Raw genomic sequence first — 16,576 nt, forward strand, 5'->3', positions numbered from 1 at the left:
GGTCTGGCCTGGCTTTTACTGTCAAACTAGAACAGGTCACAATCATAGGCCCTCATCTAAGAATTAACACTGCTCCTTCTCTCAAAACTTTACAAGGTTTCCACAAAACATCAAGCAACATTTGATGATTCCAGCCCGCCGTTTGTTCAGTGAAATTAGTTACCTGAGTCATCCCCTTCCAAAAGTCACTTCCTACGATCAGAGAGGGCGCGAGTAAAGAACACACAGTATTTACGCAGCACTATGGATCGTCTACATCGATTAGAAGCAGCAGCACTTAATTCTTGGAATACTTTACCAGATCACAACACAAACCATCTCTAAGTGCCGTGGGTTTAAGATGAGATGCAGTATTGTCAAAACCAAGCAATTATTATTAATAAACAACTCATTTCACGCCGTTCCTTTGGACAGATCCTCCTCCTCGTGACCTCAGGGAAACAGCAATAATATAGAGCAGCCACTGTCAGTTGTTTGATCTAGTGCCTTTTGGCTTTGTGTGTTCTCCATTAGCATAATCCACTTTACAGGTACCTTAACATTTTAAAACTTTTTTAAAGCTTCGAAACAATGAAGTTGCAATTGAGGCGACTTCCAGAGTGAATCGAATGCTTGATTAAAACAGCAACCTAGCCTGAAAATTTTTATGAATTCAGTTTCACGAAAGGAATGCAAAATTAAGTTCTTACCTATATTTGTTGAAAGCAAAGCTAAAAGCTCCAAACCAACGCTGCAGTAGGTTTGTTAGATCAGAGTATGTTTCATGACCGAAACTGTATGCGAACAAAATACAGCTGTAGCACAGCTACAGAGCTTTCAAATTTGAGATTATGGTGACTTGATACAAACAAGAGAACTGAGAAGACATACACTCTCCCCCTGAGGACTGCTTTTAAGAGGTTATAGCAGAAGATGGACGTTTGTAATCCAGATAGTCAACACCACGGAGGATAAGCAGGAATGCCTGCAATAAGGGTAAAATCCAAAGCTGGTCATCTGCTACAGGAGGCAAAGCCACTCCTTTAGTAACAACTTCCCATTCAAAAAATAAGAGAAAAGCCATGAGCTCAGCTTCACACTCCGGACATTCCATGCCCTGCCTCTACACCAGAAGCTGCACAGAATACCCACCATCTAAGTGGGGCTCCTGCTGATACAAGCTGTCGCCGTTCTCAGGAACAGGATTTGGACCCAGAATCAATATTCAGCAGTTGCCTAAAGAGGATCAGAGTGATCACCAAAAACAAAAACCCCCAAAGCCCTGCAACAAATTTGCTATAGGTATGGGTTTGAGTGGAAGACCATGAACAATTGGACTATGAAAGCAAAAAGGCTGTATTGTTTTAAATGTTTCCTACTACATAGAAGAACAAATGCAGGATGTGATGTTTGCTTAGTTTTATTAATTTATTTTTGCAGGAATCTGCAACTCGGAGTATGCACTTTCTGGAGGTACCATGCATGCATAGCCTCTGAATGCTTTTATACAGTTTCATCTCTTAGTAATAAGGTCATTCACAGCATACACAAATCTAGAATGTAGACACCATATATACAGGATTAAACAAGATCGTGTCTTCTTTTTTCTTTTTAATGAAAAAATTTAACAGGGTTTCACACAGCAGAAAATATGGATTAGATACACTGGTGCCACCATAAATAAATAAGTTTCAAGAACACAGGTTTTTAAAATTGAGTTCAAAGGTACTGAAAGTCCCGGATTCTAATATTGCATTAACTCCATTGATTTCTGATTATTCAAAACCCAGGAAAAAAAATGTTTGCATTAATAATTATGGACATAAACAGCAATGAAAGCCCCAAACTGAAGAAATCTGGTAAAATTCAGGACATGTCCAGCTTCACGTAATATTGACGTTTAGAAACGAAACAAATGCAGCAGCACATAGAGACAGTACTGACTATGAGATGTGATATCTGTGCACGTCTCTCCCCTTGAGGGGATTCAGAGCGACGGTAGCACTTCTGTGGTACCAAACAAGCTGACGGATTGTTTATGTCCACTGCCCACTTCTCGTAAGGATAGTCATTTGTTCACATTCTAGGGTATACCAGTGAATTTTAAAACGAAAACTATCATCCTGATGACAAGCTTGTTTTTAAGATATTTAGTATTGTCACATTCTTTTTAAAAAAACATTCTTTATTGTTTTTGTTTTGTCCCCATTTCAACTCAAGTAGTTTTATTTCAGTTTAAAGGGGTTTTACAATCAACGTTGAAGTATTTAGAAACCGAAACGAGAGATGTGTAACTGGGACAAATAAAGTAACTGAAAGAAAAGGGTTCTTTTTAAAAAAATGTGATTTAGTAGCATATCATAATCAGAAACTACTGAGACCAGCTCTTTTAAGAATTATTACACCTTTTCACCACACCTCCCGTTTTTCAAGGGAAACACACACATACCACAGACACACAGATACACAATTCAATCTAAGACTACATTTTACAAATTACTTCCTTTTGCTTGGCTTCCCACCCCTTTCCTCTCCACCCAAACGTGACTGATAATTACATCAAATTAAAAGTAGATCCAAAGCTCAGGATTCCTTTTGGCTTACTATGTTCTGAAAAATTTTCCACAAGCCCCACTCTAAATAAACTTTTAAAGAACGACAGTAGTATTCTATAATTAAAGGGAATTCATCTTGATAGCACAGTAAATATAAAATAAGCTTTATGAAATTTCAATGAACAGTGAAATCATTGTGAATATCTGAATGTCCAAGTCAGTTTCAAACTCTACCAATCTAGTAGCATGATTGAGGGAAAGCTCAGTCATTAAGGAGATAAAGAAAACACAAGTAGTGCATTAACTCAGCACAATGGTATCAGCATCCCACCATTCACACACACACACACACACGCACACATAAGTTTTATACAATACAGTGCATTTTGTATGCCAGCTGACATGAGGGTTTCATGTGCATTCAATAAATATTACATAAACCAAACCTTTTTGGCATAAACTACAATTCAGTTGGGGTGTCAACAGTGTCACCTGCTTTCAGAAGGAAATGGGATCTTCCAATATTCAAAATACAATTTACATTCTAACAAACTAGAAATACTCAAGCACCATGTAAAGTCTTTGCTACTAATGTTTGAGAACGGGCATTTACAAGAATACAACAAAGGTTTGCCCTTTTTTCCTTTTTGTACAAAAACCAAATGAGAGTAATTGAGAAACTGGAATAAAAGTATTGGCATGAGGGAATTCATTTTCAATTTAACAGCACTCAGTCTTTCAAAAAGTGTTTTGCTGTCACAGCAGCCTTCCTTCTCTCCCTCTGGTGAAGCTATGACTAGGATTAGCAACTCTCCATTTATGGTTATTACAGTACAGGGAACTACTGGACGGTATGCATTCCTCTCCCTGCCCACCGCCCTCCCCCCAGAGTGGCATCTATTCTGCCTGAAAATGGCACAGCTGTATTGATGTGTGACACACCTACTCTCGTTTGCTGTCATTTCAGTAGCTGTCATTTTGTAATTCCAGCAAAAACAAATGCTTCTAGAATTTCAACAGAAGTACAAGTGAATAGAAAACTGAAATAATACAAAGGCAAAGGCATCACGATGGAAAAGTCATGAAGTTACTGGCATTGTTTTGAGTAATTCATTACACAGCTGATAACAGCACACAGTGCTGCTTATCCTCTCTAAAATGCCTCTGCTCATCGGTTTTCTAGTTATCTCAGTTTTGTCACACTGTTCTCTTACATGAATAAAATTGATATTCACCTTAAAACTTCATTTGGCAGTATTTTTTTTTGCCCCTTTCCACACGTTATGAGCTCTTCATATAGTAATATAAACCATTAGGAATGAAGGAAGGAAAAGTAGCTCTGACACCTTTGACTTTGTTTTGCTCATCAGCGGTGCACACTGATAGCCGGAGATCTCTTAGCTTATTTAAAATTATGCCAAAAACTTAATTAGTGCAAGAACATACTGAAAAATGCCAGATAAAAATCTAAGATCACAGTTTGCCCTTTACTGTTATCTTTATAAACTGCAGAGAGAGAAGACACCAGATTAAGCAACGCAGTCGAGTTTCCCCTCCACCCACCTTACAAACGCTGCTTTATTTTAAACGAGGACTCAGACACATGATTGTTCTACCACAGCTCAACGTGTTATCACACATCAAGTGAATTGTGGTAATTTCACCATATGGACGTGGATGCCATGAGCTAAAAACAACGCAGAACGTAGTTTAAAATCTCTTCTGGTAAGGTTTGGCTAGCGTGTTTCGCTTCGCAGCTGCTGCAAAGGCAATTACTACAGCTCAGCTGACGTGCTCGGTTGTGTCTCTGAATCTTGATCAAGTTATACCCTAAAAAAATTCAAATGCACCGTAACGGCTCCTGCCCAGTACACAAGAACACCCTACTCAGTCGCTCAGTTGTGTAATGTAATCATTCAGCTGCCCAAACCCAAGTTTGATTTCACAAGGATTGAGTGCTTTATTACAGCAACCTGAAGCATTCAAACAAATGGAACATCACCTTTATAATACAGTGTATCATATGCAGAAAAGTACCAGTATGATTTTCAGTTGCAAGTCTCGTGTTCTTCAACCTATGGCAAAAGTTTCCTGACCAAAACAAAAAAGAATGCAGTGTGTAAATTTTCAAGATCTCACATCTGCTGTTTTACACAGGCTGGTTTATTAACAATGTGCAAATAAACCTTTACTGAAGAGCTGATTCATTAATATTCAGCTAACTTTGAACTGGGGCACAAAGTACCTTCTGTGCTGTAAACATCATGAATTCTTCACAAATTGGAAGCTGAAAAGGCCTAAGGAACTGGGTACAAACTCTTTGCACACACAACCATGGCTGAGCTCAAGTCTCCCAAACTGAATTTGGAGTGGTCTGTGTTTGGCATATGTGCTGCACAGCACAGGCTTAGAAGGTTGTTGTACATAAAGCATACTAGCTTTGAAACATGATGGCCTACTGAAAGCATGCAGCAGTATTTTCATCTGTAATATGGCAGAATTCATTCTTAATTTATTACCAGTGTTGACACAGCCAGGTGAGCACTGTACAAGCAAAAGGAATTGTAAAAAAATTACCTCTGATTAAACTCTCTGTAACACTCACACGGTATCTCATTTAGTCACCTTAGGTTACCATTTCAAATAGCAATTTTTTGTAGACATAAGTTACCCTGAAAAAAAGCAGCAATTACAAATACCCTTCTCTTTGTTTTTTATACATTGCAAAGTTTATTGTTGCATTTACCTGTCTTCCTTTTCAGTAGTTTACAATCTAGAAGCACAGGGAGCCTTTGTTTTCCAGCTAGCTGTGGTCAGGTTAAAGTCAGCTCTGGCTCTTCAGTTTTTCTGGTTAAGTGTAACATCTCACACCATTGCTAAGAGTCCTATCAATCACTTTTTTAAAAAAACAAACAAAACAAAACTGTTTTGTTTTGTTTTTTGTTTGGTTTTTGTGTTTTTTTTTTTTTTTTTAGAGCCACTAAGCAGTAACTATAACCACAGGACTAAACACCAGTAGTTATTTGCTTTCCTGTATACATTCTTCCCAAAATTAATCCTTTTACATGTGCAGGTTTCATTTTCTGCTTTGCTCATTGTAATGGGATAAAAAAGAATTTAACCCTTAATTTATTTATTTGTAGCACAAGCAGAAACATCTTAACACATTACTCCCACCCCTTGCAATATGAAGATTGTTGACTGGCAAAGGTCGGGCAGATGGACTGAAAGGTTCTCCATGTTTCCTTCTCCTACAGCCGTTGGCTTGAGAGACTGTTTTCAACCCAATGCGGCCCCTTCCTGATTTTCAGGTATATCGTGGCATTTCACACTGCTCACAGCGATTCAGTGCTGGGTGATTTAGAAAGGTACAGCTTTCACAATTCCATGGAGCCCCTTCAAAGTCTTCATCTCTTGGCTGAGTCCGTGGAGTCTGTTTAGAACTGTTTTGATGCTCTAAAAAAAGCCAAAGGAAAACACTTTTTTGGTATTTCAGAAGAGAGGGATGACAGGCAAGATCATTCTGCTGGTTTGTCACCTCGTAAGATATTCCATTTTAAAATGAATGTGGAAAGCTTTACTTTTAAGTAACACTGAAGGTCTTTAGATAAAACAATTCTAATTTTGTCTGTGAAGTATGACTATTTCAAGTATTTCACTTCTGTAAAGAGTCAACCATTCTACAGTAAAAACAAAATGAACAGTCACCATTGTTAGATCACTGATATTGCTAAAGGTTTAAAAGGTTTATCAGTTTAAAACACACTTAAAAGTTTGATAGTGGCACCACAACACTATCCTGTCAAGCAATTACTTCATAGGTTTCTGTACAGCAGTCTATTACCAAATTCTGAAATTCAATAACCCTGCTTTACCTGAAGACTACTTCTAACTTGGTTCCTTCAAACAGTCTGACAGAGGATATTTTCTGTATTTTATTCTTGCATCTATCCAAGCTGAAGAAAATACAATAGAAAAATAAAACGGTAGAACCATTTCAAAACAAGATGATTCTTTTTCTTCCTCATGGCTTTGCAGCAGAGATGCTTGTGTGTGAAGTAATACTTAAGTATGTTTCAATTCATAAAATAAACATAAGAAAAAACTATTTTACTGTGAGGGTGCCCTGGCACAGGCTGCCCAGGAAGGGGTGTGGAGTCTCCTTCCTTGGAGGTCTTCAAAACCCTCTTGGACACGCTCCTTGGGTGACCTGATCTAGGTCATCCTGCTTCCGCAAGGGGGGTTGGACTAGATGATCTGCAAAGGTCCCTCCCAACTCTTACCATTCTATGATTTGATGATGGTTCTATGAAATCAGTATGCATGCAAATCATACATTAGGTACTAATACATTTCAGGAGTCTCCTATCATCTCAGGCTATCTAGTAAAAGTGACAAGTACCCGTAGGATGTGGAAACACAACATTTTACAAAATGTTAACATTTAAAACATTAGCACACATACCTAGAAGGTAAGGTTCTCCTAAACAAACACCTGTGCAACATCTTAATTAAAAGAGAACTTATGTTGTCAAGAAAGACTGCAATCTGTAATTCAAAGTTCATTCATTGCTGTCATCTGCCAAGAAGTACAGCAGATGGCTCATTACAAAGTCAGTGCAAATAGCAATTAAGTTTGTCTTCAGAGAGGTAAAGAAAACAAAAGCAATCTCCTTGCTTAGATGCAACCCCTCTGCAGTCCAGAAGTTGTGTAGTCACAGTATCAATGCTTGACCTCAATACATTCCTCCTAAGCAAGGAAGTAGCATGTGCACTGCGTTCGCGTTGACTAGTCAGAGCGCAGCCCAGCACAAACTCTTGTCTGCTCGTACCTGTCTGTCTGCCCATGCCTTCAACAGCTGAATATTCAGGATATGGAATTTCTTAAGAATTAAAAAACACCCTGAAATTGAATACCCCACGGTAAAAGCCCAGCTCAGAAGACAGTACAGCAGCCCTAAAACTGATCTCTAATGACGGACAATACTGCAAAGCTAGACATAAAAGCTGTACAAATCCTTACAAGACGCTACCTTTCCAACAGCCAAATAAAATCTCTCATTTTTCGCAAATTTGGCATGTTATTTTGCTTTGAAATAATAAATCAAGCAGGCCTGTGTGATTAAGAGAATCTCTCCAAACATCACGAGGTAGCAGTGTCTTAATCACACAGCCACTGCAATTTAAGACAAATCCAGACAACTGCCTTCATGTCACTGCTCACCTGCTGCTACTGTCTTCCCTGGACACTACCACCTATGCAGGGTACTTATCCCAGTATTGTCATGGTTTTTTTGAACCACAAACAGTAGTTTTGGGCCTTCTCTTTCTTTTAAATTTACACATACGAAGTACTTTATTACACTAAAGGGTGAAGCATTTGCTTGACAAAAGGGAGTAAAATTTCCTTACGAATTCAAAATGAATCAAAAAATTCAACTGCAAGAACTTCTGTGAAGTGCTTATTGACAACTAGAACTTTTGCACAGAATTTAGATTTTCAAGTAGACCATGGTTACTGATTCAGTAGAGCGACATATCTTCCACTAACAATTTTAGCATATATATGCTAGTTACAGTAAGAAGGGACAAGGTATTATGAACCTCTCGACATGTAACATTTTCAGGGAAAAGACTACTTTTTTTCTCTACATCATAGCACAGGATGTCAGACTGGCTATTCCATCAGAAAGATACAAAGCGTTTAAAAACTTCCACTAATATTTGACATCTTTCTTTTAAAAGATTTCAGGACGAAGAAGAAAAGTCCCAAAAGACCCGAGACAAAAGGTAGGATTCTGCTCCAAAAGCACCGCTAAAGGTAGTGAAGTTGAGAGAGCTACGAGCCGCATGGCCACTAGGTGTCTGCTTTGGGCGAGCAAGAATCACGCTGGGATGCACGGACTACAGCTCTGCCGGGCAAAAAAGTGAGACTAAATGTTCCTTTGCTCACATAAAGCTACAGTGTCCTCAGCTGGACATGAGTCCTCCATGCTAGACAATTAGCAAAGGAAATTTTAGAAACGAGCAATGAACTTGTGCAAGTGAGACACTGCTATCTCTTTAGATCAAAGTGAGGAAATCTGTCTTGATCCTTAAAACGCCTTGAGGCTTTTGCTATGCTAAAACTTCAGGGCTGCTGTGAAATTCATAATCTGTGCAAAAAAAAAAAATCAAGTAAAGTGTGACTAGTCAAGTTAGAATAAATTAACAAAAAAAAGTTGCTGTGACCAATCACACTTGCATAAAAGATCTCAACTAAACTATAAAATCCTAACAACACATATTAGAAGACAACTAAACCAACTGACAAAGAGCTTTTAAGCCAGAAATATTTTAGAAAAACATAATTAGGAAGCTCAAGCTAATATATAAAAGTTTGTATACTTTCAACTCATTTTCTAATAATGAATAACAGTATTTACAAACATCATATTAACAGAACATTAATTTGCAACAACCTGCCTGAGGAAAACAAGTTGTAGTCAGGATTACTGCATTTACATAGAAACATACTGGTTAGGTTAATAGAGAGAAGTTATGGTAATGACAATTGCTTCCTGTCATCATAGGAGGGGTTTAGAAAAACAAGGGGGGAAAAAACCCAAAGCTTTCTCAATGCAGATTAGTTAACTTGATGTTAGTTTGTTGACCTACCCTTTTTATATGGCTTTGGCGGCACAACAGGACCAGGCTCTATGTTATCATAGAAGTTACATGTGGCTTTTGGATCAAAATTTCCTGTTAGAAAAGAAAAGAAAGCATAACTCAGAGGTTATTTACACACTTATGCCAGAGATACAAACATCTAGAAGCTTCATATTTTATACATGTTTTTATTATGACAATGTATTAGCTTTTCCCGAAGCAGCCTTCTGTCACATATTTTCAGTTTTGTGTTGATTGTAGCAGTTTTTAGAAGGCTAACCCAATATTGAAGAATCAACTCTAGGCTCAACATTCTGTATTTCTTTAAAAATATGTGAAAACGTAAATCTTTATAAGACAGTCCACTTTGGAAGACTATGCATATTCTAACATTTTTGATTGTCAAGTTACTACTGCAGAAAGAGGATTTTTAAAGAGCTAAATAAATTTCTGTTTGACAGCTTCTTGGTTGCAATTGGTAGTCATGTTTTGTGTTACTTGCTCAGAGCCTTTGTCAGTAAAAAGTTTAATTTTTAAGTAAAGAACCTTCACTAAGAAGTTGTTTGTTTTTTCTTTGCTCTTGACGAAGTCATTTTTATGTCACCATTTTCCACAGTATCCACATTTAAACACATCCTATATTAGAATCACAGAACCATTTAGGTTGGAAAAGATTTCTGAGATCATCGAGTTCAACCACTAGCCTGACACTGCCAAGCCCACTACTAAATAAATCATGTCCCTCAGCATCACATCTACACATCTTTTCAGTATCTCCAGGGATGGTGACTCCACCACCTCCCTGGACAGCCTGTTCCAACCCTCTTGGTGAAGAATGTTTCCTAATATCCAACCTAAACCTCCATTTGTGCAATTTGAGGCCATTTCCTCTTGTCCTATTGCTTGTTACATGGGAGATGAACTCCCCTTCACTACAGCCTTCTTTCAGGTAGTTGTAGAGAGTGATCACGTCTCCTCTCAGCCTCCTCTTCTCTAGGCTAAACATCCCCAGCTTCCTCAGCCACTGCTCATAAGACTTGTTCTCTAGACCCTTCATCAGCTTTGTTGCCCATCTCTGGATATGTTCCAGCACCTCAATGTCCCTCTTGTAGTGAGGGACTCAGAACTAGACACAGTATTTCATGAGGTGTGGCCTCACCAGTGTCAAGTACTCCGGGACAATCAACTCTTTGGTTCTGTTTGTCACACTATTGCTGAAACACGCCAGGATGCCACTGGTCTTCTTGGCCACCTGGGCACACTGCTGGATCATGTTCAGATGGATGTTGATTAACATCCCCAGGACCTTTTCTGCAGGACAGCTTTTCAGCCACTCTGCCCCAAGCCTGTAGTGTTGCCTGGGGTTGTTGTGTGCCTCAGCGATTGATCTGTGGAGCCTTCCTACACTCCAGCAGATCAATACTCCCGCCCATATCTAAATTACATTTCTACAAAACTATCAGTTCTATACCTCTAGATTGAAGGAGGTCAACTTCTTTCAGTGTACAGTCAACATTTATCTGGAGCTGTCTGTTGAGGCTTCTCAATCTGGTCATTTCCTCAGGCTAGAAAGAAACAACCCAGAATAGTAATTGTGGGAAAGTCAACACCTTATTTGACACAGAATAACATTGTTCTATTTCGTTAACAGTTTGGTCACAAATGAGAGTAGAGGGAGACAAGGCACTAAAAAAAACAGCCAAGATTCCACTATTTGTCCTGTCCCCCTTTCCAATTTATTCTGTTAAAAAAACCTATTGGCAATTGAGGAGGAAAACTAACCAGACCAACAAAAATGAACAACTTATTTAATATGAAAATTGATTAGGAAGAAAAACATAGCTGAGCTTAACTTTATGAAACCATACACTGTAAAAAAAATGATACAAATTGGTGACTTCCTACATGAATTAAAGGTGATCAAGAAAGTGAATACAAGCTGTAGCACACATTAATTATTACTTGATTATAACCAAGTAAGGTCAGAAGTTTATTTATTTATTTGCACCACCCCAAGGAGTTCCAACATGCCAAATCTGCTAGCTCAATATATTTAAATCATTCAGTACTGTGAGGCAGGAATTATTCTTAACAGAATAATCAGTTATTTAAGTCCATACATTTACATATAATTAAGAAAGCCTAAGCCACTAGATTACAACACGTTCTTAATGCTAGCAACAGTGATTACTACGTATGTAGGAATAAATAACTTATCCTAGGACACATTCAAGCATCACAGGGTCATAAAATCATTTAGTGTTTGAGGTTGCAAGGGACCTCTGGAGGTTATCTGTTCCAATCCCTCTGCCCAGATGGCAGAAAGCTTTTGAATCTCTCTGAAGATGAGGACTCCATAACCTGCCTGAGCAATCTGTGCCAGTCCTTGGTCAACCATATGGTAAAAAAGTGCTTCCTGATGTTCAAAGGGACTGTCTCGTGTTTCAGTTTGTAGCCATCACCTCTGGTCCTGTCACTGGGCATCAGTGTAAAGAGCCTGGCTCCGTTCTCTTTGCACCCTCCGAGCATTTATTCACTAGCATTCCCTCTGAGCCTTCTCTTCTCCAGGCTGAACAGTCCTAGTTCTCAGAAGAGAGATGTTTAATCATCTTTGTGGTCCTTCACAGGACTCTCCAGTATGACCATGTCTCTCTCTCTCATACTCGGGAGCCCACTCCTGGACACAATACTCCAAAAGTGTGGCCTATCCTGTGATGAATAAAGGGGAAGGGTAAAGGGGAAGGGTAAACTTTCTCCCCTTGCCCAGGATATCATTAGACTTATCTTTGACACATTGCTGGCCCATTTTCAGCCTAATCTCCACTATGACCACCAGACCTCTTCTGCAAAACTGCATTCCAGCTAGTTGGCCCCCAGCTTATACTGCTGCATGGCATTGTTCCTCTCCAAGAGTAGGACTTAGTACTTCCTCTTGCTGAATGGCATGAGGTTCTTGCCAGCTCATTTCTCCAGATTGCTGAGATCCCTCTGAATGGCAGCACAACTCTCTCAGTTTTGTATCATCAGCAAACTTGATAAGGGTACACTGCCTCACCATCCAGATCATTGAGGAAGAAGTCAAATGGGATCAGACCCCGTATTGACCCCTATGGTACACAAACAGTTACTGGCCTCCAACCAGGCCTTGTGCCACTGATTACACACTCTTGGCTTGTCTGTTCAGTCAGTTTTCAATCCATCTCATTGTCTGTTTACCCAGCCCATATTTCACCAGCTTCTCTGTGAAGATCTTACAGGAAACAATGTGGAAAGCCTTACTGAAGTCTAGGTAGACAATAACCACTGCTCTTTCCTCATCTACCAGGCCAGTCTTTTAATGCTATCAAACTGGTTAAGCTTGATTTCCCCTTGGTGAATCTATGCTGACTACTGCTGATCACTTTCTTATCCTTCATGAGCCTGGAAACAGTCTCCAGGACTAGCTGCTCCATCACTTTCTCAGCGGTCAAGGTGAGTCTGACCAGCTTGTACTTCATTGCATCCTCCTCTAGTCTTCTAGAGGCACTTCTGGGCACTTCTCCCAAATATCATATTCAAAGATCATCATACCTTCCTTGCTCCTCCTTTCTTATAGTCTCTGAGGCTCAGGATTCCTGAAAGCCTGTAAAGGCTGAGGTAAAGGTAGCATTCAGTATCTCAGCTTTTTCCATTTCCTGTGTAATCAGTTCCCTCCATTTCATAAGTAACAGGCCTACATTTTCAGTAGTATTCTTTTTTACATCTACATACTAACAGAAGCCCTTCTTTTTGTCTCCCCGTGTCAATCTTAACTCCTATAGGGCTTTGGCTTTCCTAATCTCATCTTTACACATCCACACAGTGCTTCTGTATTCCTCATGGGAACATATGTGCAAAATGCTGCCCTGAGACATGTGAGACATATAGCAGCCATGCTATTTAAGCAGCTAACAGCCCCTACTAAGCCTTGCAGCCTACACCTATGTGTATTGTTTATCTCAACACAGTGAGTACGTCTGAACTGATTTGGCTAACAACTGCACAAAGCAGAAGTTATTTTTCAGTCAGATGAATTCTCTTATCAGATCCATACAGATGTTTGAGCTAGAATCCCTTGCAGGTGGAAGTCACATAAATAGGAAAAAAATCAACAAGGGAAAGAGTAGAGACGTGCCAAGTGTTTGAGTCAACACTGCCAGTGAAAAGTCATTTGGCAACCCTGCAAATACCAAACCTGAAGTAAACTGTCTATGATATGCAACTGCTCAAAAACACCTCAATACAACAAAATACTTTTTAAAATAAAACTGAAACCTTGCTGTGCAAACATCAAGCTGTATACGGCCCAGGATCTTTAAACAGACTTGAACATATGCTTTTCATAGGTTGTTAGGAAAGTGGCTACCTATTCAGTTCTGTGGTCCAGAAAAGCACATCTATGCGAGTTTCAGAAATTCTCTTGTGAACACTAAGAAAGCTGCACACACACTTGTTTCTTAAATTGCAAGAACTGGCTTATGACAAGCTGAGAACTTATGAAAAAACATCTCCAAAGAGATAAGATTTCATACCCCCAAATATCTTTTTAATAATATTTTAGTTCATGAAAACATAAAAACTAAATTTGTATCTGGAATTAAAAATACTAACAAATTGCTTACTGTTGGAATTGCAGTCGTGCAACTAACTCTTCGAAGCCGCCTCTGCATGAGATCATGCTCCATACCATTCACTTCGGCTTTCAGGCGTTCGAGCTCCTCTTTTTCAACCTTCAGTTCCTTTGCTAATCTCTCCATCCTTGCTCGTTGATGTAACAGCAAGGCTAATAGTTTACATGGAAGAAGTAGTTAGTAACACACAAAAACCCTAGAAAAATCAAACTCTTAACTTACGTATAATACTCATGAGTGACCTTTCTGGAAAAAAGTGATCATAAACATGCACTCAAATATCAGTGTGAAGATGCTTCCATGCCAAATGAACTACAACTTTAGAACAAAGTTTTTCCAGAGTAAAGACACATTTTAGACAGTAACTTGAAGTTGGTATTACCCTTTTGGTCAAAGCTTCTTTTTTGCATTTGGTCTTTCTCATCTCAAAAATACAAGGCACCTGTACAAGGAGACAGCTTCTCAGGATGAAACAGCAACCTAGTTAAATTAATACTGTACTGATAAAACAAAAAAAAAATACCAGAGGTAAGATAACACACACTTTGTGTCTGCTGCTTAATAGCAGCTGACATATGAGCCTTGAGAGTTTAGCCAAATGTCAGTCCTGAATTGTTTTTTTAATTGCTATTACAGATTATGCAATAACTTTGAGTAGTCTTAGCTTCTCAGAGAGTACTGTAACTCTCAGTACTTGTAAGTTCCCCTGAGCTCAACTGCAAAACTGTAGAACCTCAATGAAACAAACCAGAGAATCCAGAAAATAAAAAGTTGAGGCAGCTCAGGTGCTTCAGTCTTTAATGCCACAAACAGAGCTGATTCACTGTTCTCTAACTTCTCTCTGCTATTAATCATTCTCTCAAGGTTTTGTGACAGTACTGAAATTCATTACTCAGTCACAAGCTGATGTCGGGCTTTCAGAGCAAACAAAGAAAGAATTTTAAATAGCTAGCAAACAATATGAAGTTTCTGCAGGTAGAGTGTTTCTCAGTATTTCACCATGCAAAAACTGGACAAGTTAATTAGCATGATGCTTAGCACTTTCTGATCTGGCTGGTTTTACCCGATTAAAGTCTCCTAGGACACAGAAAATAAGATAAATTTGCTGTGGGTATTTAAACAAGCATGCTGCTCACACAACAATGTTCCTACAGACTCTTCAAATGTATTAAGATGTTGTAGAATCTGCAAAATGCTATTGCATACAAAGCTCTGCTAGCACTTGCCCTTCTCTTCATCCCATCCAACAAAGGCAAAGACAAACCACATAATATCTCAAGAATATTTTCATACTAGGTAAAAAAAAAAAAAAAGGAGAAAAATAAGCAACAATATGACATAGTTTACTGAGGGAAGACAAAAATCCTGGAACAGTCAAGAGCATAAAAATGAGTGTTTTTTTATCAATGTTAGTATTTTGTGCAGAAGTACAGCACTATCCTTTGGATTTTGTATGGATTCACCAGTTCATGGCGAAAAAATAAACACTGAAAATCCCATCCAAGAATAACATTATGTTATGATGTTTTTATAACACAGACACCAGTATTACTGAATAAACCTCTGCTCTACTTTTTGAAGTATAAGTCATTCCAAGTAGTTTAAGAGATCACAAAACTAAAAAAAATACCAAACAGTAAAGCATACAGATACCAGGCTGAATGGAACAGTGGAAGTACAGACACCAGAATGGATTTTTGGTAACACTTTTCACAATGATGGATATTCAAGAAAAAAAATGAAATAAACTTGTTCTCTATCTTAAGCTGTTAAATTTACTTTTTTTTTTAAAAAAAACCTTTTCATAGTAACAAATATAACAGTTAATTCTTCAGTAACTTACTTCTGTCAAGAGTTCAGAGTGCGACAATAACAAAGACTGTAATAAAGTCCCAGCTATGGTAGGTACTGCCACAAAAGCTGATGCCCAAAAAAAGTATATCCTAACTAGTTTTATGAGTTCTGTTTTCTGAATGCATAAATCTAGTAGAAGTTAAAGGCAGAACCAGATTTCTACGTTTCAGAATATGTTTTTCACAGTTATGTGAAGCTACTTGCAGTTTTCTCATATAACTGTCAATCTTTAATGAAGTTGTAATAGGAGTGATACCAAACAAAGCATATGGCCTAGGAGTTACAGACCTACCGGTGTTTGTTCTCTCTAAATAACATTTGGTTTACCAGGTAGAGGACAGCTCTTTGTTGAGGAGTTAGAATAGCTCAAAAGACACAAAGCTAAATAAGAAAACAAGAACTATAGGGCAGCATTACAACCACCATTTCAGCTCTCTAAAGTGAAAGGAAGACTAGAAGGAGTAATGGAAGGAATAGACTCTCTTTTTCAAACACCAACCTAGAAACAATACATATTCTTTAAATAATTGCTGATGATGATCATTTTGTCATTACCCCAAATGATTCATCTCAATGCCTGCACACTGATTGATTTGCAGAGTTTTAAATGTTTCAAGTCTACACAGCAGATTACTCCAAGAAAAGCAGTTTTCAGCCAAAGCTTAGATTTCACTATTTTTAACTATTTGTCATTTTTTAAATACAATTACTTAATTTTTCATTGATATGTGGCACTAAGACTAACGACGTTCTACCCCTATACAGCAGAATACACATCCTAAAATTTGACTGACAATCTGTCCCTTCTTTTTAAAAACTTTCAGTGGAAGAAGCAAACTTTTGATCAAGTTCTTCAAAATAATTGCTTTCATGTCTTCTAAAAAAATTATT

The 16,576-nt window shown here is 38.3% G+C and overlaps 1 protein-coding gene across 2 annotated transcripts in view; it reads right to left on the bottom strand.

The window, feature by feature from the left end:
- Nucleotides 1–1,383: 1,383 nt before the first annotated feature.
- The window catches only part of TAB3 (TGF-beta activated kinase 1 (MAP3K7) binding protein 3), a 48,538-nt gene continuing 33,345 nt past the window's right edge, over nt 1,384–16,576 (bottom strand). For both annotated transcript variants that reach the window (XM_061999815.1, XM_061999804.1), the window contains 4 exons: nt 13,823–13,983; nt 10,654–10,747; nt 9,192–9,275; nt 1,384–5,990 (listed from right to left, as the gene is read on the bottom strand). In XM_061999815.1, coding sequence (XP_061855799.1) covers nt 5,842–5,990; nt 9,192–9,275; nt 10,654–10,747; nt 13,823–13,983 — 488 coding nt within the window. In that variant the 3' untranslated portion in view covers nt 1,384–5,841. The remainder of the gene's footprint in view (nt 5,991–9,191; nt 9,276–10,653; nt 10,748–13,822; nt 13,984–16,576) is intronic.

Source organism: Colius striatus, chromosome 1 (genome assembly GCF_028858725.1).
Source record: "Colius striatus isolate bColStr4 chromosome 1, bColStr4.1.hap1, whole genome shotgun sequence".
In the NCBI taxonomy this organism is placed as follows: domain Eukaryota; kingdom Metazoa; phylum Chordata; class Aves; order Coliiformes; family Coliidae; genus Colius; species Colius striatus.